At 42.2% G+C, this 23,659-nt stretch overlaps 1 protein-coding gene across 4 annotated transcripts in view; it reads left to right on the top strand.

Annotated features, from left to right (window-relative positions):
* The window catches only part of RNF144B (ring finger protein 144B), a 95,095-nt gene extending 72,651 nt beyond the window's left edge, over positions 1-22,444 (top strand). For all 4 annotated transcript variants that reach the window (XM_075052217.1, XM_075052216.1, XM_075052214.1 and 1 more), the window contains 5 exons: positions 6,033-6,093; positions 11,660-11,864; positions 13,027-13,171; positions 14,904-14,993; positions 15,190-22,444. In XM_075052217.1, the coding sequence (XP_074908318.1) occupies positions 6,033-6,093; positions 11,660-11,864; positions 13,027-13,171; positions 14,904-14,993; positions 15,190-15,330 (642 nt within the window). In that variant the 3' untranslated portion in view covers positions 15,331-22,444. The remainder of the gene's footprint in view (positions 1-6,032; positions 6,094-11,659; positions 11,865-13,026; positions 13,172-14,903; positions 14,994-15,189) is intronic.
* The last annotated feature ends 1,215 nt before the right edge of the window (positions 22,445-23,659 follow it).

The raw sequence follows: 23,659 nt of genomic DNA, 5'->3' as shown, positions 1-23,659 counted from the left end.
GGGGAAATTGGTCTTTTTGCACTCCCATGTTAGCATCAGGGTTTTGAAAAAGTGTATTTTTCATGTCATGTCCATTTCAGACTCTGCTGTGACTGACATTTACCAGGTACCATTACAGTTTGTAGAAAAAATAGGAGTTCAAACTGTCTTTGTGACGGACATGGTGTTAAATTGATTCCTATACTTTGGACTAAATTGTGTCTAATTATGTTAGCTACTGCGGTTGTTTTGTTTGCTTTTTAAATGCCTTTTGCCCTAGCCCGCTCAAAGAAGATAAGGTGAACTTAGGCTTAATTTGAAGTGAAGGAAAGCCTTTTCATTGACTTCAGTGCATTTTGGATTGAGCTCTCTTCAATAAGGAAACTGAACAATTAATAATAAAGCTTATAAGCAATTTATAACACATTATAGCTATGAAAGTTCCTCTACTTCCCTCTCTCAAGGTCCTTATTCAAGGTGTGTAATATTTCTTCAGTGCTTTCCGCTGACGTGTTTGTCTTTATTGTGAATTAAATCTGTTGTATCTTCTCGGTAAAATTCCTCAAAGTTTATCTAGTTTGGTACTAAATTATGAGAGCCTTTTCACAGCTCTTGCCTTGATTCTGAGACATGTGCTTCTTGTGTTGCTTTCGGGGGGTGGAGGGAGCGAAAAACTCTGGTTAACATTTTAAACAGGGAATAGAATTTCTTCTTGTATGGCTCATGAAGAAATGAGCAAGTGGGAATAGCAGGAATGTGTCTCACTAAAACAGTTGAATATTTCATTAGTGTTTGGGGAGTAAACTGCTTATTCATAGAGTATAGGAGATGTTGGTATTTAAGGCTTTACTTTTGGTCTTTGTGTCTCTCTGGACCTCAGAAGAAAATGTTCCAGGTTTTTGTTCTTAAAAAACTTAAAATGAAAACTCATTTGAACTAGAAAATTGTACTTTTCAGTACTTTGAAAATATGTTTTCAGAAACCCCTCTGTTTGGATTTGGTTTTTTGTTTTTTTTTTTTTACTTTAACAAAACCTAGTTGAAACTGGTACGTTCCCCCAGCATTTTTTTGTTGTTTTGACAAATAGTGCATTCAAACAGAAGGAATTGTTCCACTGGAGTGCTTGAAGTCAAGTGCAATCCTAGGTCCTATCTTGACCTGGTACATCAAGATAGCAGTTGCTTGTAGTATAGCTGGTTTTAAGTAGAAATAAATGGGTGTTAGTGGTGGGAAGGCAATGGTTTTAGCTACAGACTCTGTTTCAAATAGCTGGTTACACAAAAAAAGGAAAGTTTAAAAGCAATCTCATTAAACAAGATGTTTGTCTTTTCAAGCTCTAATAGTACAATAAACAAAGATGATTTGGATTCCTTCCTGGAAACAGAAGGTAGGAGGAACATCTTATGTTAATGCAGTTGTCTTCAACCATGCAGACTTCTTCTGTCTTGAATATTCCTGTCTCTCTTGGGAATTTGCTCCATTGATTTAATTGGATAAGTTAATATCCCTAATCTAAATAAGGGGTAATTTATTGTGGTTTGAAATGATTTTACTTGGTGCAAATCCAGCCACCAGCGTAAGCTATGAATCAGGGTAAGTCTCAACTGCATACAGGGATTTCTAATGCAATACACACTTGGATAATGTCTAGGGGATTGTGCTTTGCTATTTCTGATTCCTGTATTGTTTTGAAGCTTGTAACACTGATGCCAATGATCCATGTATACATAATCCGATTTGGATTAAAACCATGCAGCAAGCACTAAAGAAGATACTGATTTGGGCTCTCCTTTTGCCTCTTAAATTTGACAAGGAGAATTACCCCTTTGCATGCAGTGTAGATGGTGCTTATTGTCTCTCTGTCTGTGTAAATCCATGATCTACACTGATGCTAACTTGACAGAGGGTTGTCAGTGCTTCGTAAAGCGATGCTGAAATGGGACAGTGACCCAGATCTTAGAATTCTTAACGGTGTTATATTCCATACATAGCTGAACAAAAATACCATTGGGAGTCAGTTTAAAATACCAGTTTTATTTTTAATTTGAAAATTGGTTTACATTTTGCTAGGGGCAATTGAAATGGTAAAATGAGGAGGAAGGTGAGAAAATGTTGCAGGCCGACCTAGCTTTTTCAGGGTCAATATTAAAATTTTTGTAATTCTTATTTACTCATTTTTAATAAATCCAAGGGGAGCAAATGAGAGAGCCTTAATTTTGTTTTTATTTGTCACTAAATAAGAGAAGAGCTCCTTAATGGAGAAAATGAATAATTTAGTATTTCATGATGACTCTAGTGAGCATGGCAGCTGATGAAGAAAGGTGTGGGTGTAATTTCTAACAATAAAGAGATTGAACTCCCATATCCCTTTCAAAAGCAAGCCACAGCCCAAGTTAAAACTATTTTGCACTCCTTGCAAAACTAGACAGTGCCTCTGTGAGTGGGACTTTTGCAGAGGTGGGCAATGCAACCCTTTGCAAGCGGCCGTTGCTGCTGCCAGTACAGGATCTGCCCTTGCTGCGTATCTGCTAAAGTGAGAAAGGGAGAAGCACTTGTCCTGGTGAACTGCCCTCCCTCGGCATTATCGAGGTTTGATTCATACGGGTGTGAAAGGAAGTAAGATCTATTCAGTTTTCTTGATTGCCTCTTTGCATGTCCCTTGAAAGCCTGAGAATAGGTGGAGTAGTGATTTTCCCTTTCCACTGTGGTAGCCAGTGTTTAAAAACAGGGGAGTTGTTCTTCCTTGGCTCCTGGTTACTGCACTGCCCAGGTTACAAGGAACAGGCTGCCCCCGTGTAAACTCAACCCAATTACTTCAAGCCCTTTCATTTTTCTTCCTTTGCTCTTTTGTCTCACGTAGTAACAGCACCCCCAGTTATCGTATCACGTTGGGCGATCTTTTTGTACGCTTGGCAAGGGTCCAGCTGGAGCCTTTTGTGGTAGGGAACCTTCAAAATTTTGCTTTTTTCCATAGATGTTTTTACTTCAAGTGAAAGCTGCTGTTCTTAACGAGAGCTCTTATGTGTTCTTGTGCTCTATAACAAGATTAGTTTAGCTGCAGATGTTGCTTACAGGGTATAGAAAACCAGAAAACTTAGTTCGTCTCCCAGCAGCCTGATACATCAACAATAAATGTCTTTTCAGGAGAGGAGAGTCCTTGCCTCTCGTTTTCTTCGTAGGTTTTATTGTAAACTTAACTCAGTCTTAAAAAAAAAAAAAAAGACCCCAAAACTTGTCCTGTAGCATTTCTTGCTGCATTGAATAATTTCACAGCCTAGAATAAGAAAGGTCTGCTTTCCGACGTGCTCATGGTCTTTCTCTTTTGGCCCTTTGCCATCTGCCAGGTTGCCGGTTTGCTTCCTCCCTGGGTCTCCATCCTCTGTCCGGCCCGGGGGTGTGTGCGGGTGTGCAGCAGAGGAATGTTTGGGATGGACTCCTGGGTGGGGATGGAGAAGTTGTATGAAGATGAACATTTAGACTCTGATGCCAAGTAGGAGATAAACACCTAATCCCCTTGCCATGCTTACGGTTGTCCTTCTCGATTAAGCATACATGAGATTAAAAGTTCACTGAGGAAAGGATTTGCTGGGTTTTGGGGGGACCTGATACTCACGTTTCTTTTTTTTTTTTCAATTGAGTTTGCACGTACAGCTTTGACGTGGGGCACTGAATTCAGGCAGCAGCGGGTTGTGCGTTCCTTTCCTCATGCCTAAAGATACTACCTCCGTGAGAGGCTTCAGCTCAGCACCTCTCAGGTTGACCTCCGTGCGGGTGCCATCAGGAGCTGGTCTTTCAAAGCCTGGGGGAGTCAGTGGCAGAGGTGATGGGCTGCCTGTGTTCAACGCCCCGAGCTGCGTGCGGGGAGAGGGGAGCTGAGCGGTGAAGAGGGTACGTAGGAAGAAGAGTGGGGCTGGGTGAAACTGGTAGGGAAGGCTGGCATGGTAAGATCAGGTTTTCAATGGGAGAAAAGGAAGCTTTCAGCACTGACTATGCTTCCGATTGAAATCTGCAATAAAACTACTCTGCTCCCACTGTTATCAAAAAGGACAATTTTTAATACATGGGAAATTCTGGGCTCAATAGAACTGCTCTTGAAAAACTGTTTGTTAAAAGCAAAAGCAAGCACAGAAAGACCCCAGACAACTAAACAGTTCACTCAAGTGGCTCTTACAGCATTGAGACTCGCTATTTTAATTTATGTCATAATGAAGGAAAATTTAAAGTAGTTGCCAATGCTTACCCAGCTAGAGAAAAGCAGATGACTCTTTTTGTTTTCCAAACTCTATTTAGAATTGAAGCTGCCCTGGGAGGAGTGGGCAATACTGAAATGATGTGTCTTGTGGGTTTTATATAGCTGTGTTGGTTAGCTTCCTTCTTTGCTGAAGCTGCTGAACTTCACACTTTTTTCCCCATTTGATTAAGTTACCATTTGTTTTCCAAGAGTGTTTCAGCTGACTTCTGATCAATAGGTGAAGAGTTTCCCAGGAGGCTCTCTGTGTCTTACAGTCATATTAATGTAATATTGTTTAGCCATGCAAATACTTCCCTATTAAAAATAGTCTACACCCTGAATTCAGAAACTGAATGAGAGCAGTACTTTGACCCAGGGCTGACTTACTAGACTAAGAATATGCTTTGTAAAGATTTGTGGGTGTTTCCCATTTTGATATTAAATCCTTTGGTTTCTTCAATTCAAAGTCTTTTAAGCATCTTTGAACACTTAAATCTTGACATCAGTTGGATTATATTTTGTATGACATTGGTTTAGGTCAAATAAGTGATCCAAACATCCGATTCAAAATGCAATTTTAATTCCAATTGATTTGAGATCTCAATAAAGCAATTTCATATTTTATAATATACAAATGGATATATTTGTTTCTTTTTTTCCATCTACGAAAGCAAATGTATTCACAGCATGATATTGAATATATATTGAATTTTTTTGTCTTTGTATTTCTTCTCACAAGTGCCTTGTCACACAACCCAGGATAGCAAAGGCCAGTGTCTGCTTCACTGAGGGCAAAAATTTGCCTTTTACAGTAATCTGAAGGACTGTGGTGGGAAACTGGATGTGAGAGTTGAGAGCCCTTCACTTTGAAGCTGTCAGTTCTACCCTGTCTCACAGTACTTCAAATGATCAGGTCTTGTATCAATATTGGTCTAGGTTTATTTTCAGTAAAAGAGAAAGACATTTTCAGTGCTGGTACAGTATTACGAATGGATCAAATAAAGAGAACGATCTCAGATTCTGAGTCCAACAAACATGTGGCTCCTGAAGTGTCTGTGAAGTTTCTTTTGAACCCCTCCTTACCCTGTATGCAGGTTTGCTTATTATTTTTAAATAGGGTACTTGGTTTTCTTACGTAGACTGTTAATTGGAGATTAGAGCATTTAGCCTTTTAGGCTGCTGGTTTAATTATGGTAATGTGTAAAATATATCAGCAAAGCCTGTTTGTGTATGCCAACTACATTTGTTAACTTCAGTCCAGTTCCCAGTGGTCTGGTGCGTGTCTAAGGCAAATTCCAACAGCAATGGCATTAACTGTCTCAGCCCAAAACCCATGAAATGAATAAAAAATGGAAACCAGACTAGCTTTTAAGTTCCTTAGAGCTACGTGACCCCTGCCATTAAGACTAGGAGACATGAATGAGAAACCTTTCATTTGAGCTGTATTCTTGTGCATGAACAACATGCTGCAGTCTCCAAGGCTGGCAAGCTGTCACCCTTCATTACATTAAACCAACAAGAAATAAAACTGAGAAGCCTGAAGTAAATGCAGAATCCAGAGAGAAGGCTTTCCTATGCATGGTAAGAAAGGCGTGGGCTGAACTACTGGACTGTATAGCTGAAAAATGAGAGGTCAAGAACTACTTTACATTTTGGAGAAGGAAGTCAAGGTATGGAGGAACGTGGTGGTGAAAGTAACCAGGAAAAGAAGGTGGATTTGAAAGCCAGCTCAGGAGAGCAGGCATGTAGAACAGGGTGCTTATTAATTTTTTTCATGTCTGTGTTTCTAATGCTTTTTCTGTGTGTTTGTTTCTCATTTCAGATTGCATGTTTGGTGCCTGTTGACCAGTTTCAGTTATACAAGAGGCTGAAGTTTGAACGAGGTGCGAACCTTTTGGTTTCTATTACCTTCCTTTTTAAGTGTCAGTGGAGGCAGCAGTATTAGACACTGCAAAGACAAAGCCTGTTGGGTGAGTTCAGGAAGAGACAGAGAAGATGTCTTTGTTGTGAAATAGTTTAAGAGCAATCACTAGGTCTGACTGTGCTCCACAGACGAATTTGAAATTATTTCAGTGGAGCAGAATCAACAGAGTGGCATCTTACTGAAATACCACGCTTTTACTCAAGCTTATGGACAACACTCTCAGATTGCGTGCCTGAGGCTCCACCGTTCTTCCTGCAGCATGCTCATCTTGGGTCCTTGAGATGCTGGTTGTACTAGTAGAACTAGACAAGGAGCTAGAGGCTGGTGCAGGGTGCACATGGTCCTTTTGTACATCCACAGAGATCTTCAGAACTTCTGAGGGAGACAGACCCTTCAGTGTGATGGGGATTTTTGCAAACATCTCTGCAAGAGAGCTTTTCTTATGTAGAAGTCTCATGTGTGTTCATCTAGTATATTTTGGTTTTTCCTGAGGGATAATTGGACCCCTCATTACTGAGTAAGGCCTATTAGTAAAGAAGTTTGAAACTGAAGGTCTTACTGGGGCCAAGCTTTCCTATGCCAGAGGTCAGCCTTCTGCCTCAGGAGATGGTTCCTTGCCAAGGCTGAAGAAGAAACTTGCTAGTCAGAGAGATGAGGTCCCATGCTGGTTTTAGAGACTGACACCAACTTGAAAGTCTCAGCTGGAAGTTGTAGCGTTTTTCAAAGAACTCACTCTGTGGTAGCTTGCAGGGTAGTGTATCTGGGACTGACCTGTCCTGACTCTGCCTGTTTTCAAACTTCCCTTGAAAGACTGTATTTGTGTTCTTGCTTTGCATGCATGCTTAGATGCAGATGGATTGGGAATGTGTGTGAAAATGCAGAGGTTCATAAAAGTTAAGCACAGTAATGCACTTGATAAGATGGTCAGATTGAAGAATATGTGGGGTTTTACAGAATCTCATCTGGTATGAGTCACAGTGAATGACCATGAAGTATAAAAACTGCAAAATGAGTATACTCAAGTATGCCTCAGAGTTCATGGAGAGATGCAGATTGTAGCTATGATTTGCAGGCACTCAGGCCAAAAAAGAAAAAAAATCCCAAACCCTGGTTTCATTTTTTATTTCTCTCTCCTATTTTACCTTCTTGTCATTTATCCTTCATTCCTTAGGAAGTCCCTCCAGTTCATAAGCCAAGCAGTGGCTTGTCTACAACCCTAGACAGTGGAAATCAGAGCTTGTTAAATGACCATATTAAAGGGTTACAAAAGAGAGACATCTTGCAATACATTAATCTGTTCTGTGTAAAACCTTTTTTTTAACTCAAAACTGTGAAACTAATGATTTCCTGGTATCTCTTCCTCTCTAACCAGCCAGAGCTGAACTCATGATCTTTTGTCCAAATCCCTGTAACATCTCTTTTTTTTTTACACTGCCTCCCACGCTCAGAATCCTGAAACTTGTCTATATTTTAAATATTCCTTCCCTTTTCTTTCTTGCCTAAGTCTGACAAATCCTCATCCACCTCCACTACCTCTCTTCATTATGTTTCTAAGATCTGTCCTTTCTCCTTTATGATGAATAAAACTGGCATCCAAGCAGCAGGCTTAAATATAGCCTTTTTGCCTTGCCTGTTGGCCCCAGCAATAAATCCAGCTTACTGGTGCCTGGGGACAACGATTCCTGCTAACTAAAGCTCTGACCTGGACACCAGCACTAATCCCAACCCTGGCCAAGACCTTTTGCCTATCCTGGATTTAGCACTGCCCCCAAGGCTGGCCTTTTTGGACTCATCAGTTGGACTTGGCTTATTAGCTTCTGCTGGCCTGAAGCTCTATTCTCAGACCTGACCCTAACCTGGCAAAGCCTGCCTGCTCTGACCAATGCCAATGCTGGCCTGACAGTCTTTTTCTGAAACTAGCAATAAACCTTGCTGATGGCACCTGCTGGGGCCGAATTCTGACCCAGAATCTGCCTGGGGACTCCCAGCAGCTGAGATCCGTTGTGTGCCTTGTGCCTGTGTCAGCCTTAGTGCGACGTAGCCTTTTTCAAACCTAGCATTATGAAAAACCCAGGCTGCTACTGCCTAACTCTGCCCTCTCCTCCCTTAAAATAGGCAGGTACTAGGGTGTCCTTCATGACTTTTGCTCTGATCAACAATGCCCTTTTTTCAAACCCTTTGGCTTCCTATAGTTACGCACTTCTCTCAGCTTTATTCTGTTGAGATATGGGCTCTTTGCTTCAGCACCCCCTTTGCTTTGCTAGAAATGCTAGAAATAAAGAACCAGCTTCTTGGGTAAGTCGAAAGACTTTCTCTTGCTCTGTAGTCTTTGCTTACCAGTCTTCAAGTGATTGGTAAAGCAAATGCTCTCACTCTTCCAGACTTTTTCCATCATGAGATGAATTTTGAGGAAAATTTTGAAGACCTGAAGAAGGACTTACACATCCAAAAGCTATTTTCCCCATCCTCCATCTGTGTTAGCTATTTTATTAAAATAGATTTCCTCTCCATTTCCTTGTTTTTTTAAAAAATGGGCAAATAATATTGAGTGAAAAAGTAGTGAGAAGTAATTGGCATACAATTGTGTATCTATAGACACTTGCTTAGTTTAATAAGGAATGCAGTGAAAATATGCTATTCTCTTGTGGGTTTTGTGTTCATAGAATGCAAATGTTTTCAGGCTTAAAACCAAGCTTCCTTAACATATCTGTAACTTCTCTGCATCCAGTCAGGACCTAGCCACAGAGCTTCCGTGCAGCATATTTTAATAGAAGAAACAGGAATTGCTCTGTCTGTTTAGGATGGGGTTGATGTGGTTGTCAGAAGTAACGAAATAGAGGAATAGGATGTGGTTAGGACATATGCATTATATTTCTATTTCTGTGACAATTGCCCAAGAGGCTGAGTGGTAGATGATGAGAACCTCCACTTTATGCCGGACCAAAGAGTAATCCATTTTAAAAGGAGATGTTCCTAATATTCTGTGAAAGGCATAGGCTCATCCTTTCAGTGAGTACCTCTGGTGAGCCAGAAATTTTCCTTTCTTCAGGGTGCTGCATTTCCCCTATCTGTCTCCCACATCTCACCTGCTTGTTCACGTGTTTTGTGAAAACTGGCCAGATCCGTGCCCAGTACTGGCAATGTTCCGGAAGGCTTTCCTCCTGAGAGTGGAAGAAGTGCGGCTGAACTGGCTGTGGGGAAGCAGGGGGAAGGCTCGGGAGAGAAATGGCCCTAATCAAAAGATGGAGCAGCTTGTCAGAGCAATATGATAGCCTCTTTCCTTTTTTTGGCTGCTCCTTTTAATTTTTTTTCTGTTTTCACTTGTACTCCATGGTTAACCAAACAGTATGAGACAGCATGGATTGCAAAATGCCATCTGTAGGTTCTTTGTAAAATGGAGGAAGTGGGAGAGGAGGGAATTTCATCTCATGCATTACATCTTACTGCAACAAATTTGTAAAAATCAGTAAGATTTATAACCCAACTCCCCTTGTCCCAATGATGTCAAAACCAGACATTCTGTCTTTCATCCAAAAAAAGGGTAGGAGACTTTAGATATCCAAAGTTGAGTATGTTAAGCAGGTATCTGCAGGAACTGCACTTTATTTCGTTTTAAAGCTGTTTATCAACAGAAAGCATACACAACCTATTGTGTGAAGACTTAAATGCAATTGCCAGTATTAGGCCATGGTCTTATCTAGTTCAGTGTTTCTTTTAAGAGTCACCGAAGGAAGCTACAGAAATAATGATTTCTCAGTCAAGACACTACTTTTTAAAACTATATAAAAATGTAAAATGCCTTGTACTGCCCATCCATGTCTCCCTCTTCTCCCCACAAATGAAGCTGCAAACTATTTTGTTCTGGCTTTCATTGAGTAGAAAGCAAAATGATTGCTTGTTTTGGGGGGCAAAGGAAGCACGTGTAAGAGAATAAGAGGAAAGAATGTAACTAGATTCATGGAGTGGCTGGAGGTAGATGGTACAGGTGTTTTGCTGGCACTGCCTAAATTATAGATGACAGCCTTTGCCATGGATGTAAAAATTCTCCACGTCTTTCAGAGGACTCTGACACAGACTTAAAAATTACCTGAAGTCAGAGCATTGTGTACCTGTGTGTCTTGCACCCAGCAGAGAGGATCATCATCCTTACATGGTTCCTCACTGTAAGTGTCCTGGACAAATGGGAGGGAGGGCTGTCTTTAAACAAACTGGAAGTTTTCAAGGTGAACAGAGAGGTTTGGCATGCTGGAAGAGAGCTGAGTTTCTAGTGCACGTTAGGTTATGATGTTTCTGAGGTGTCCTTCTCCCCAGGTGTTCATGCATGTGTATCTAAATGCTTGAGAGCTTGAGGAAGAGTTTTACTTCTTTGAACACATTTCTAGTTGTACAGTTTCTGGTTTCTGGGTATCTGGACGCTGAACTGATAACGCTGCTTTTCATGTTGACTGGAGCATCTGCTAGATATCCAGCCACCAGCCCCCTTCACTGTGGGCTACCAGCAACCTCCTGCAGAGGAGCAGTGCAGGCAGGAGGGTGTGCACAGGAGGAAGTGCCTTCCACTATTTCAGCAAAATTCGTCAGAGAACATATGTGTGGGGCCCTTGTGCAGCCTTTTGTTTCAAGCGGGACAATATTTTATCTGCTGGAGGTACAGAAGAACATTGTAATGGCTTTTGACATCTCACTTTCAGGGATTTCTACCTGTTCCTGAGACATCCCCTCCAGCTATTTATTTTCAGTGGTGGTACCAGGGAGCTCCCAGGGAAGGAGGAGAGGCAGATAGCTCCTGCAGGCACAACAGCCCTTTTCTGAGGAGGCTCTGCAGGGTGGGAGTGTTTGGCTCTACCTCATGGACTTGAGTCAGTAGAAAGCGCACACAGAATGGGCACCCCTAACAGTGAATGTGTTTCAGCTGGGTTTCTGTTGCAACCCCAAATTCCTTGAATAACCATTGGGGAATGAGAGGAAGGATCAACATTTATCATTCTCTGCCATGTGGTGATGTCTGTAACTCAATGTCTCCACACCAAATCTTACCTTGACAATTGTTGTAATCTGATACCTGAGAAATAATGATCACATAATTAAGGGAATATTAATCAGAGTTTGTAGATACAGGGGAATAAATAAGGCATGGAAAGTGACTTGACGTTAATTTAATGATAGTCCTTCTGCTATTTACGTGAAATTTACTGCATGGCTTGCACACGTGAAAGACCTGGAATGGCCTAAGGTCACAAGACATGCGCTTCTCAGCAAGCAGCACTTAATGTTCGTCTTTTGTCCCTCCCTGTAAAGGCAAAGAATATGTCCCATGTTGTGTATTGGCATTCTCGCGATGCTTCCAGTGCAACTGCGGACCTGCCTAAAGAAGAGGGCTAGGCCTGAATGCCCATGGGCATGGGCACGGACGGCTTCAGCTTTCCCACCCACACACAGAATTGGGTCTTGTGTACCTAGACACGTGTCTCTGGAATGAGAAGGGGACTCTGTAAAGCTTTGTTTTTCTCTCTGTTACGTTTCAGAAGTCCACTTGGACCCCCAGAGAACATGGTGCCCTGCAGCTGACTGCCAAACGGTGTGCCATATTGCACCGAGCGGGTCAGGAGCGCCGGTGCCAGTGGAGTGCCCGGCTTGCCACCTGGCGTTCTGCTCCTCTTGCAAGGAGGCATGGCACCCGCAGCGCCTATGCCAGGAAAACCAAACTACTCCAGCACCAACTGAGCAGGGGTAAGAGGGGAACCCACGGAGGCAACATGGTCTTTCAGTTCCTTTTGGCACAGGGTGCTAGCTCTGTGCCTCTTATTAGTTTCATGGACTGGCTTCCTTCTAACATCTCCAGTGCATCTCTGAGACTTTCCATCTCTCCTGGTGTTTCCTGAACATAATTCCAGTCTAAATATTAGTTTAAATGATACCTTTTTTTAAAAATACTTATTATTAATATTGATTGGGTACTTACCAAACTTGTGATGCCACTGACAATTCTGACAGGTGAAGCCCTTCAGGGCTTTGAATCTTCCTAAAGGCTTTGTTTGCCTGCTAGAATTATAATTTGTGCCCATATAAAAAATCCAATACAGTAATACTCCGGGATCCAAACTTTGCTTATACTATGATTAAGAAATCACCCCTGCTTAATATTTATAGGATCTCTGCATAGCCAAATCTTAACTCTTACACGGAGTGGGTGTAAAAAGTCCTGTTTGGTGTGAGAAATCTGGTTTATGCTCATTTTGCATAGGTGTAAACAACCTACAGATAAGGTTACATAAAGCATTAATCTACAGAAAGAAAACACTTTTGTGTTTAAATTATATAATGTCCATCTTTGTTTTCAGAATCAGATTAAGTTCAGTCATGTGTGTTCAAAGTTTTCTATCATTTTTTGCAAGAAATGAAAGACTTACTTAAAATCTAAGCATTCTGCTTGCTAGAGACTTCGTCAAATAGGAGTTGCCAAAGAGCTCTCACCATAATTTTTCTTCTCCAGGTTTGATCTTTGGCTTTGGTGGAGTTTAAGGCTATGTTGCTCAGGCAGGGACAGTGCTGTAAATTGCATAATCCAGTCCTATTAAATGAATGGTGCAAGCTGTCTTACACAGTGGTAATTTTTAATGCTATAGGTGATACATTTGTGGGTACAGTGAGTGTTGGTTTTATACAGCATAGAAGACCAAGGGAATAGAGTTTCACTTTTACGTGATCTTACAGCTAGTAGTGGGTATACTCCAGTGTATTGTACTGGGTATAACAAGCTTCACACATTAAGTGCATTAAGACAACAACATTAGATGCTCTCTAAAATAAACACCTACACATTAGGCAGCGGAGCTGAATATCAACAGTAATTACGTTCACATTTCACATTAATATTTCCCTTTTCTTCTAGATCACTTATTGGAACGGGGACAGAGGCACCAATTAAGCAGTGCCCAGTCTGTCGGATCTATATTGAGCGAAACGAGGGCTGTGCTCAGATGATGTGCAAGAACTGCAAGCACACATTTTGCTGGTACTGTCTACAGAACTTGGATGTAAGTGCTGCAGAAAAAGACAGCTAGATAAGAGTAACGGGGTTGGGGTTAGTCTGAGGCCCTGTACAAGCTCTCCTCCAACTTGTTGATATCCTAGTGTACGTCTTGGCTCAATTCAGCTTCTAACTTCATTTCTTTCTTCTCATTCATCCAGTGCTTTTATTTGTATCAACATTCTTTTTCTATAAAGGGTTACAGCCATGTCTGTGGGTCCCATGCTAGTTTTTTGAGGGAAATGGGACAAACTGGTTGCTCTCTGGAGGTCCATTCCAGCACTACCTTTCTCTGATTCCCTCTTCCAGTGCAGTAAAAATAGTTTGGTTGAGAGCCAGGAAGTAAGTGTCTTCCACCTGCTCCAACTGCAAGGGTCACAGCCTGTCCAAAAAATGGTATGGTACTGGGTGAAGGGTGTTGTTTCATGGGCAGGTGTGTTAAGAGCTCATATGGACTAGGTCTCCTTTACTAGTCCATCTCTAGTGCCGTGTTTGCTCAAGAGAATGATTAGTTAGTAGGCTTGAGGATAAAAATGTTGGATTATGAACATGGAGTAGTGCAGGAAGTGCAGGTTGCTAGTTATTTCTCAAGTGATACCAACTAGTCTCAACTCATACCGACTTCAAGCTTCCTAGCAGGATTAAGAGCACAGGAAGTAATGTGCTTGTGTATATGACAGCTTCCCTTTTTGGCACAGTCATCAGTAACAACTGTGGGAGTATGAAAAGGACTTTACCAGCACTTGAAATAAAATGTTACATGCTACATGGCTTTTCTTTTCTTCTTTTTGGTATTCCGCAGCCAGCAAACAATGAGACTTCCTCATTCTTCATCCTTCCTTTTCTCAGCATGCTAAACAGGTTTCGCTTAGCGATACGTCCTGTTTCTGTGTGGGTGAGCCTGCTTTTTCAACATGAGTCTTGCCGCTTGCCTCAGAGTACATACAGTACACAGTGATTGCTTAACACCGTGCTGAGCTGGAAGACTGTCAGATTCTCACAGACTCTGCAGACATGCCCTTACCAAGTTTTTGTCAGTTCAAAGGAGGAAGAAAAAAAGAAACTGTAGCTGTGTGATTCAAATGTAGTTTTTCTAAATATGCAGGGTTACAGGAGCTCCAGGTGTAGATGAAGGTAATACCTGCAGAGCCAAAGAGTAGGGCTGAAAAATGAAGAGAGGAAGCAGCGTCATGTTACAGTGCAACTGGCTAAGGGAGGGTAATGCAGAGCTTTAGTCACCTTCTGAAGAAAAAATGGATAATTTAATAAGTATTACTGGGAAAAGAGAAAGGAAACAGGGATTTCCTACTTTTTAGATTTTCCTGTTAAGCCTAGGAAGAAAATTACTATAAAGTGTAGGTACAGCAGGAGAACAGACGGTAGAGGTACCTCAGGAAGATGATCGCTCAGATTGCTAGCTTTCAGAAATATCTGTTGTTTACAGACCCCTTTATCATCACCAAATTACAGACTAGGTACCTGTGCAATAGGTGCAACACTTATGCTTTTTAAAAGTGGTGGAGGAAAGACACTATACAACAGCTCAGGTCTGAAATACACCACACTTTTTGGAACTGCAAGAAGTTTCTCTAGATAATTATTTGGAAGACAGGTGAACTTGAGTGCTGGCAGCTGGTTATTTTAAAGCAGTGTCAGGAAAGTTGTTTTTCCAGTCTAGTCTTGAGCCTCTCCTCGCAGTACTGTAACCTGCTCTTACAGCTTCTCCTTTTGTTTTTCAGAATGATATCTTCTTAAGACATTACGACAGAGGCCCTTGCAGAAACAAGCTGGGCCACTCGCGGGCTTCGGTGATGTGGAACAGAACACAGGTGCGTTCCTAGTCGGCTGAGCAGAGCTTTCATGCATGCATGAAGCAAAGAGATTTTACCCTTCAGTGAAGGACCAAGCTGACTGTTTTCATGTTTTCATCTATTTTTTGTGACCTATGCTGTGCTTATGCATGCAGACATGTATTTTATGTTCCATATTAGCTAAATACATATTTTTCCCCACCATGTCTTTCAGGTTGTGGGGATCCTCGTTGGACTAGGTATCATAGCATTGGTGACCTCTCCCTTGCTGCTTGTGGCATCTCCATGCATTATCTGCTGCATTTGCAAATCTTGCCGAAGCAAAAAGAAAAAACACAGCCCACCAACAACCTAAAACTCTGTGTCTGTTTGAGCCTCCATCTGTACAGCATATGTATGTGAGAAAGCACAATGGTTGTATTTTGGTGCCATACCTACCAAATAATACTCCCTTTTTTGCCAATTCTTGGGATAAGTGCCTATTCTTTACAGGCTACTCTATCACTAACAAATCCCAGTGTGGGAAAAGTCTAGATAATTCTGCAGTACATATGGTATAAGGTTTTGTTTTATAAAAGGAAAATGGCACACTGTTCAGTAGTTCATACCCTTAAATATGAGCCACCTTTTGGGACTGCTAGAACTTTACCATCTTCGGTCAGCTGAACATGACTTGATCCTGCAGTACTACTCTGCAGACCCAGTCATTACTGTCATGCTTTCTGTCGGCTCTTGGTGACATTCAGATTTCTGAGAAAATTTGGGGTATTTTATAAAAGGGGGAGAGGGAAAAGCCTGATGAAGTTCTTCTGCCTGCTAGCTTGTGTCCTGTTAAAGCTAACAAACTGTTAAGAAAATATATTTGACAGTTTCCTGTCGACTGGCTGCCATGGCATTTCTTTCAGCATTGAAATCAATTTGATTTATACTATTGATATCAATTACAGAAGTAAAAACCAACAAATCTATTTAAAACTAAGATAGGGTTCTCTTTTGAGAGACTGGACTACCTTGAAAAAGCTGTTATTTTTTCAGATCAAACATGACATACCTACCTTGAAATATTAGGAGTATGCATATTTCCCTGCCTTTTGTCAGTAACATGGGTGTAGTAAACTCACCATGAAGCTAATATTTTAAGAAAGGCCATGCTACAGCTCCTATTTTGTGCACGGTATTGGCGTCTTGGTTGTGCATATATAGAATGGCCGCATGTGCGTGGATATACCGAGTACATAATGGACAGTTAATTTTCTACAGTATATTTTTTCAACAGTTTACATGGGGTGGCAGCAAGAACCCTGTCAAAAACTGACTCAAACCAGGCTAAGCCAAACCCTCCTTTAAACCTTATGGACCTGCTGAAGTGAATAGTTGAGAAATGCTGTGTAAACGTAAGCTCCATCCATTGGTGGGTATTTCTTCTGTCCCGCTCAAGGTTAACAAACTCTGTTACCGATAATTTTAAGTTACTCTGAATCTGAAAGTCTGTCATTTAATGAACCCTTCATTTTAATTTGGTGCCTCACCACCAAACTGATTCAGACCCTGGTATCAGTTACATCTGTGTAAGTTCACTGAAACCTCGCTGAAGAGCTGGAGTTACTCCAGGCTCTGCTCCCTGGAGTTTATTTCCTTAATGGCTGGTGCTCCTCACAACCCTGGCCGGTGGCGGCTTTTGTTCTGAACTCCCGTCTGTGCATTTTATATCTGTGGGAATTGATACGAGTTTGCACTATATAATCCGTTGTAATTCCAAACCCCTTTCGATAAGGGCTGCAAGGTTTAAATGAGATGCCCAGCCTGAGCGTCGTGTCGGGCTCGCGCTCTGCCGGTCTGCCCTTCTCCGTGCACACAGTGCGAGGCACCCGAAGAGTGCTGCGAAGAGCGTCTTTGCTATTGCGTTTGGCCGAGCCTCAGGAACTTTGCCTTCTTGGCAGCCATAAATGTGACCTTTTTTTTTGTTTAACTTCGCTCTCTGGTTACTGTAACAGAAGTGGTAGATGTTCTTATTTTAAGAAAGTGTAGTCTGTTGAGCAGACTAGCAGGGACAAAGGCCTTAAATGATATTATCTGTTTTACTTTTTAATTGATTTCTTTCATAAATACTGTCTGACTTTGCTACCAGTTATGACTGGAGGGCAGGCAGTGCTCACCAGTGTGAAAGGCTATATTTATTCTCCATCCACAGCTTCGAAGGGAAGCAGAAAGGTAGTCAGTACGTTCTAAATACAGAGTGCAATGCAGGCAACTGCCATTTATAATAAATAGAGAATGGTTTTTTGTATGTGTTTTCTTTAAAAGCGGTAATGGTAGTTAGTGCTTGGGGGTACTTGTGACAGATTAAAGTGTCCAGCCCTTGGCTTTGCACTATTTTTCTACCTATGTTTTTATGGCACTACTGTCATTTCCATTTTATTTATGAACTTGCAATTGAGAGTCTTACTTTAACGAAGCCTCAAGGACAAAGATATAGGAGCTGTACAGTCTCTTTAACCATAACCAGCATTGCAATGTACCAATATCCTTTGCATGTTAAAATTTGTGGGTTTTTCATGTTTTGTGGTCTTACCTACGTCCAATGCACCTTCTGCTAGCCTGGTTTATTTCCTTGTCCTCTTCCTCTTTCCCTTGTCCTGTTTTCGCTAAAATGCCTAATGGAGTGAAGGTGTCTCATGTTTTTTTCATTAATACTGCTGTGTTAATGAAACTGTCAAGTTCTTCCCTCTGTTAAAGAAATGCGACTGAAGGCAGTTGTCTTGCCCAGAAGACACTAATGGACACAAGGTCACCATTTGTATTGTAACACCAATTTGACCTTTTCCGGTTCCTTAAATGTTGTCTAAAGTTAATGCAGACCTCTCCATAGAGTGGGAATTTGTTTAAATGATTCAAAGGGTAGTATTTTATGAAAACTTTGCACATGTGCATACCTGTAAAGTCTGGGAAGACAACACTATTCAGTTTATTTTTAACTCCTCAGTTTGAGTGTAAGGTAGCTCCTTTCAGAGGCTAATTCCTACAAAGCAGAAGGAAGGTGTGCCTTTTCCATGTGCACATTTTATTCCTGGTGCCAGGTTAGGTGCCTGGTGGGGGCACCAAAAGTGGTAGAATTTCAGTATGCAGGTGTTAGCACAACCTGACAACCAGAATGCCAGTCCAGGCATCTAAGGAGCCTGCATGCAGATTGGTAGCAGCGGCCCAGGCTTTAGTTGGGGGTCTTTACCTAAAAGCTGGATAAGGAGAGCGTGAGCTCCAGGCACACCTTTGGCTGCGTAGATGGAACAAATTGACCAAGAAAGAAGCTCTAGAAATACTTTGGAGCTTAAAATAGAAGTCTTGTGAAGATTCTTTTCTTTAAAAGGCTATGACCAGTGTGCCATGTATCCTGGCTTTTCATCGCAGGGGGATACTTGAGCACGTGCATTAAGTAGTCCCTGACCTGGCCAGCTCATGCGGACACGCTGACTCTGCCGAGTGGAGCTGTACCTCTGCTGAAGTGCTGGGAGCAGCTGGGCCCTGTTGCCTTGTTTTCCAGAAGGCAGCTATTTTGCACCAACTGGTCATGCTCCCAGAGTTTCCAGAGAACCATTTTAGCGACAATCTTTTTACAGTGTTAGCTTTGGGGTTTGTTTTAGGTTTTTTTTTTAACTTTATAAGAAAAATCAAAGTCACTTTGTAAGAGACTGATTGCAAGCATGACAAATAATATTAACAGAAATTACCAGGAAAGAAAAACGGGACTCCCACTACTTGTGACTCTTCTAAATCAATGTAGCTGTAAATCCACCCTCTTGAACTCCACCTGTGTGATGTGGTGCATGTTCGTACCAGGCTTCACCCCTCTTACCATCTCTCTCTTCTTTCCCCTATGGCTGGTGTGTGGGTAGCACCCAGGGGAGAGCTCAGGGCTGTGGCAGGGCAGGGTACGGTGCTGGAGCTGGGGTCTACGGCACACCACCCACCCTGGCTCCATCACCCATTTGCCCTGGGGCCTTTAACCCCTGAGAGAGACCTTGGGGGTTTTAGGCTGCTTACGTTACATTGATAGTGTCCACAGACATCTGTCTCCCTTGGAAAACAAAAGTTGCAACTACAGTATTCGCTCTGATCCAGGGGCATTTAGCCCTTCTGAAAATTGGGCTCTAGATGGTTAAAGGTTAGATCCTGAAATTAAAGACCAGTACTGGAAATCTGGATTTTTACTGCAGTTGGCCACACATCTCCATGGCCACATATCTCATTGTAATTTCCCAGCAGTCACTGGAGCTGTGTCAAATACAGCTGAGGATCCAGCTCAGCATCTCATGTCCTTTTGTTAGAATGAGGATGGTAATACCTGCTTCCAAAACCACCTGTTAATTAAAATATTTGTCATGCTATAGCATAAGTACTTCCCTGCAGTATTTATTCTAGAACTATGGGAGATGGTCAATGCTACCATTCAGTAATTGATGATTTATTAATGGTGCGTGGGGTTACTTACCCCAAAGAAGGGCATGAGGGGTAACAGTAGTTAATGTTTCTACAGTGCTTTAATGATGCTAAATGCTACTTACTGTTGTCTGTCCAGTAACATAGCATAAAGTCCAAAGATAAGTTTAAAATGTACATAATTTTTACTTGAATGAACTAAGAGAAACTGGATATTACCTTCATATTTGCTAGAAGATATACAGTTGGACAGAAATCAACTGCATTTCCACAATGGGACGATGAAATCAACTTTTGGCTGCTCTGTTCTCTGGTACCACAGCAAGTGGTTGTGTTGTAGTGCCTGCCACTTTAAAAATTTGGTAGCGGTTTTGCACTGTAATCTCCTTCTCCCAGTCACTCTCATCTTTCTCAAACAAATTCCTTTTAAGATCATATTTTTCATCTTCTATCTCAGGCCAAAGATTCTTAGAGTGAAATTAGTAGATTTCTTTGTATGAGGATAAAAACCTTCCAACAGTTTTCTCACAGGTTTTAATAAGAAATTTGATGCTGAGATAAATGACCAAAGATAGAAATTCCAAACTTGGCTTGTTTAGAAAAACTCATTCAGACTGAAGAAGTTGTCCTGGAAGACCTAAATAAGGACTGCTTTGTTAGAGCTTAGGTAAAGGAGTCCTACAGCTTTTGAGCTTCACAGGAGAGATGCTTGTATTGTTGAGCAGACTTTTTTGGAAGTGTGCTGGGAAAAAAAATCTACATCCTATATACATATTTTTACTACATAAATCAAAAAAGCTTCTCTTGTATGTCTTCATATTTTAGGGGTACAAACCCACTGGAGGCTTTCTAAGGCATAGTTATACAGTAAGATAATTTTAAAAGTACAATAAAACAGTTGAACAGAGTGTGCCAGTTATAAAACAGTTGTAAGACATCTCTCACATGAGTGTGTAGGATCAGACCCTAATTTATGTGGCTGGCAATACAGATGTGAAAATTTACCTCTCTTGGAATAGTGAGAGTTGATTCTTCTGTGGTCTGCTGGAAGGTGAACTTACTCCTAAGATTCTGGGAAAGTTCAGTCTAATTTTAGTATGTCCTCTAGTTAGTAAAGTAATGAAGTGGGAGCTGAATGGTTTTGCTGAACAGGAAGCCCAAAGGTCTGGTTTGTGTCACTACACTCAAGTTACTGAGAACCAATGTGTTTTTATAATTTATAATTATAATTTATACAATTCATATGTAATTTATAATTAGTAATTATAAAATATTAATTTTGAAGTATCATTGCCTTTTATCATATGATAGATTTATTTTAGTTGCATTCATACTGGCAGCCTTTCCTCTTCTGTTTCCTGTGGAGAAGGTCATGGTGTTCCCGGCAAGGTAAATTCCTATGATTTGGTGCAGTCCACAGTAAATGTTTACTGCTGTTTTTTAGTTACATCAGAGGTTTTGTTATGGTCCTTCAGGCTAGTTCTTTGAATCAAGCAAATTTCTATTGTTAGGAAAGGTAGTTTCCTAGCAATGAATTTTATTGACGATCACACTTTGGGCTATACGAGATGATACCGGTTGACAGGGTCCACCAGCTTTTTAGAGGACACGACCTCATTCTTTCCCCTTCTGCCCAAGAGGCTTTCTCTTTTCTTGGCTGAAAATTAAGGACTTCTATCATTTGCTCGTGCCTTCTGGATGTCCAAACAGAAGCATCAGCTTCTGGTGGCCACGTGCCAGGAGATCCCAGACGGGTTGAATGTGCGATGCTGCAGCGCGTGTGCGGGGAGTTGCTTAAGTTTCGGGAAGGTTGCCTGAGCTTTATGGCTTGCCCGGGGCCCGTGCGGTGGATGTGGTGCACGAGGGACTCATCCAGGCGGTGCTGGGCCAGTGCTGCGCTGCAGCCCCGATGCCAGGCTGTCTGGGTGTGCGCGCCCGCATCCCGCGGTTTCGCCGAGGTCCCCGTCTCTAGCCGACCCTTTCCAAAACTACCCGCCCGTCCCCAAAGCTTCCCAAATTGCACAACAAATCTCTGTTCCTTTCGTTTTCCAGTCCCTGCTACTGGCCTGTTTCAAAGAAACGTCGGTTCAGATGAGTTATTTGGAGCTCGGCTGGCCTAAGCACTGGCTTTGCCTAACGAGCAAGTCTCGTGGACGAAGAAAAGCAGAACTATGTGCCACGCTGACATTAGCAGCACAGGTGCCAAGGGTCACCTTGTGACAACTCCTTAACTGCCCCAGCATTGCCTATTTCTGAAAAAAAGTGTGTATTTCAAACACGCGTGATTCATGACGCCCACCGAGGAGCGTTTCTGAGCCACGGGAGTGAAGCGGCCGCGGTTGCAGACCCCGTCCTGCCCCGTCCGAGGCGGGCGCTCGGCTCTGCGCGTTCAGGCGGAGGCGCTGGGTTCAGCCAGGCTGTTCGCAGCGCTCCCGCCTCTTCTCCTGGCTGGACCCGTGCTGCTTTCGGATGCGTTTGTTGGAAAGAAAACCTTGGCTTGAGAGGAGCGGGAGAGAGGGTTGTGCGGGGCGGGCGGCACGGCAAAGAGCAGCTTTGTCGTGGCGGGAGGAATCGCGCTCCCTTCCCCAGGGCCAGCCCTTCTTCTTCGGGGGGCTCGTCTCCTGCCCTGTGGTGCGCGGGTGAATTCCTCCTCAGCATCTAGATGTTGTTTCCCTGGTACCTGTTTAGGCTTACGTTTTGTTTATCTGGGTTTTTTTTTCTTTTCCTCCAGGTAATACACTTTCTTCACCACTTTTCTCCTGGTGAAGGGCAAAAGGGTTTGATCTTTGTAAGATTTGTTAAAATATTTTTGTGTTTATAAGAGGAAAGCTGACATGTATAAAGAAATAAGTGCTTTTGTAAATTTTTTGTTGTATGATTCAGCATTTAAACGTTTTACAGATGCAATTTTTTGCACTCTCGCTGCATATATTCGTAAAAAGCGTATTTATTTTCTGTCTTTAAGGTTTACTTTGTTTTTTTTTTTCCTCTAATGTTATAAAACGCAGTATGTGCAACATTAAAAAATTAGTGTAAAAACATTGTCTCATTTTGTTGTCATTCTTAACTGCCTTTAAAAAGATGAACATAGAAAATTTATGGGGAGAGTTCGAACACGTCTGGGGTGCTTAATGGGAATGTTGAGGATAAGAGAGGAGAGAAGAGGTGGGGTCAGAATCTTGACTCTTACTTACTTTCTCAAAAATAAATTACATTAAAATCCTTTTTATGAATCCTTTTTATGGAGCTACCCCGGGCTGTGTGGGTGGGGGACACGCAGGAGGCTGGACGAAGAAAAGTCTGCTGCTTCAGAACCCCCTTTCTCTTCCCTTCTCAACCCTGCCTGTCCTTGCAGCAGAATTAGGCCTCCAGCTCTGCGTTTCTAAAGGACGTGATGAAACACTGCACCTTGCCGTGTAATTTCAGATAGAGATGCTCCGTAGTTTTCTCACACACCTACGTCCTGCACTGCTTCCAAGAGACAATCACAGCTGTGGTTTTGAGCATCACATATTAAGATAATGTTTACTATTAAATGGTTCCAGCTTAGCTGCAATTACTCAGCATCCGAAGGTAGGATTTTCCACCTAGGTGACATCCTTGAAAACCCAGCGTGCCACCTGTGGGGCTTTTCACCTCATTAGATGATCTGAAAGGTCTTGAGAGTTTTGCCTCTGACAACGCGTTTTTGGGGTGAGGGTTGAGGAGAATGTCACCATTGTCACCTACAGCTCAAAATTTTGGTCACGCCTGCACATTTCACCCCCCTCACCGGTTTGTTCAGAGTAAATTCAGTGCTGATGTTATTCCACTTAAACACAGTAATTTTTTTTTATTTTTTTTTTTTTGTGGCAAAGGCTTTGGTCTTGTTCTGTGAATGTGCAACAAAGCAGTGGCAACGCATCAGTCCGCGCAGTAACACAGGTGACGTATTGCAGCAGACGGAAGCTTTCCAGCGTGGCACTTTTCCTTCAGAGGATCTTGCTGATTACCGAGGAACCGGCTTTGTGGTGGGAATGTGTCAATTCTGTCAAACTCGTGATGGACACCAGCTGCTGGCAGCCAACGTGCCTGGTGCCCTGCCAGCCCACCAGCTGCCGGTGGTGGGCAAACTGCCCGGCTCCCCACCCGGCAGATGAGTGGACTGCCAGCTCCTCACCTGGCAACTTTGAAGAAAAACTCCGCCCAAAATCTTTTCCAAGAAAAATTTGACATTTCTGAATTTCTCTCCAATTTTTAAAATTCCAGAT

The sequence above is a fragment of the Buteo buteo genome, chromosome 20 (genome assembly GCF_964188355.1).
Source record: "Buteo buteo chromosome 20, bButBut1.hap1.1, whole genome shotgun sequence".
Taxonomy (NCBI): Eukaryota; Metazoa; Chordata; class Aves; order Accipitriformes; family Accipitridae; genus Buteo; species Buteo buteo.
This window is presented reverse-complemented; position numbering and strand designations above follow the sequence as displayed.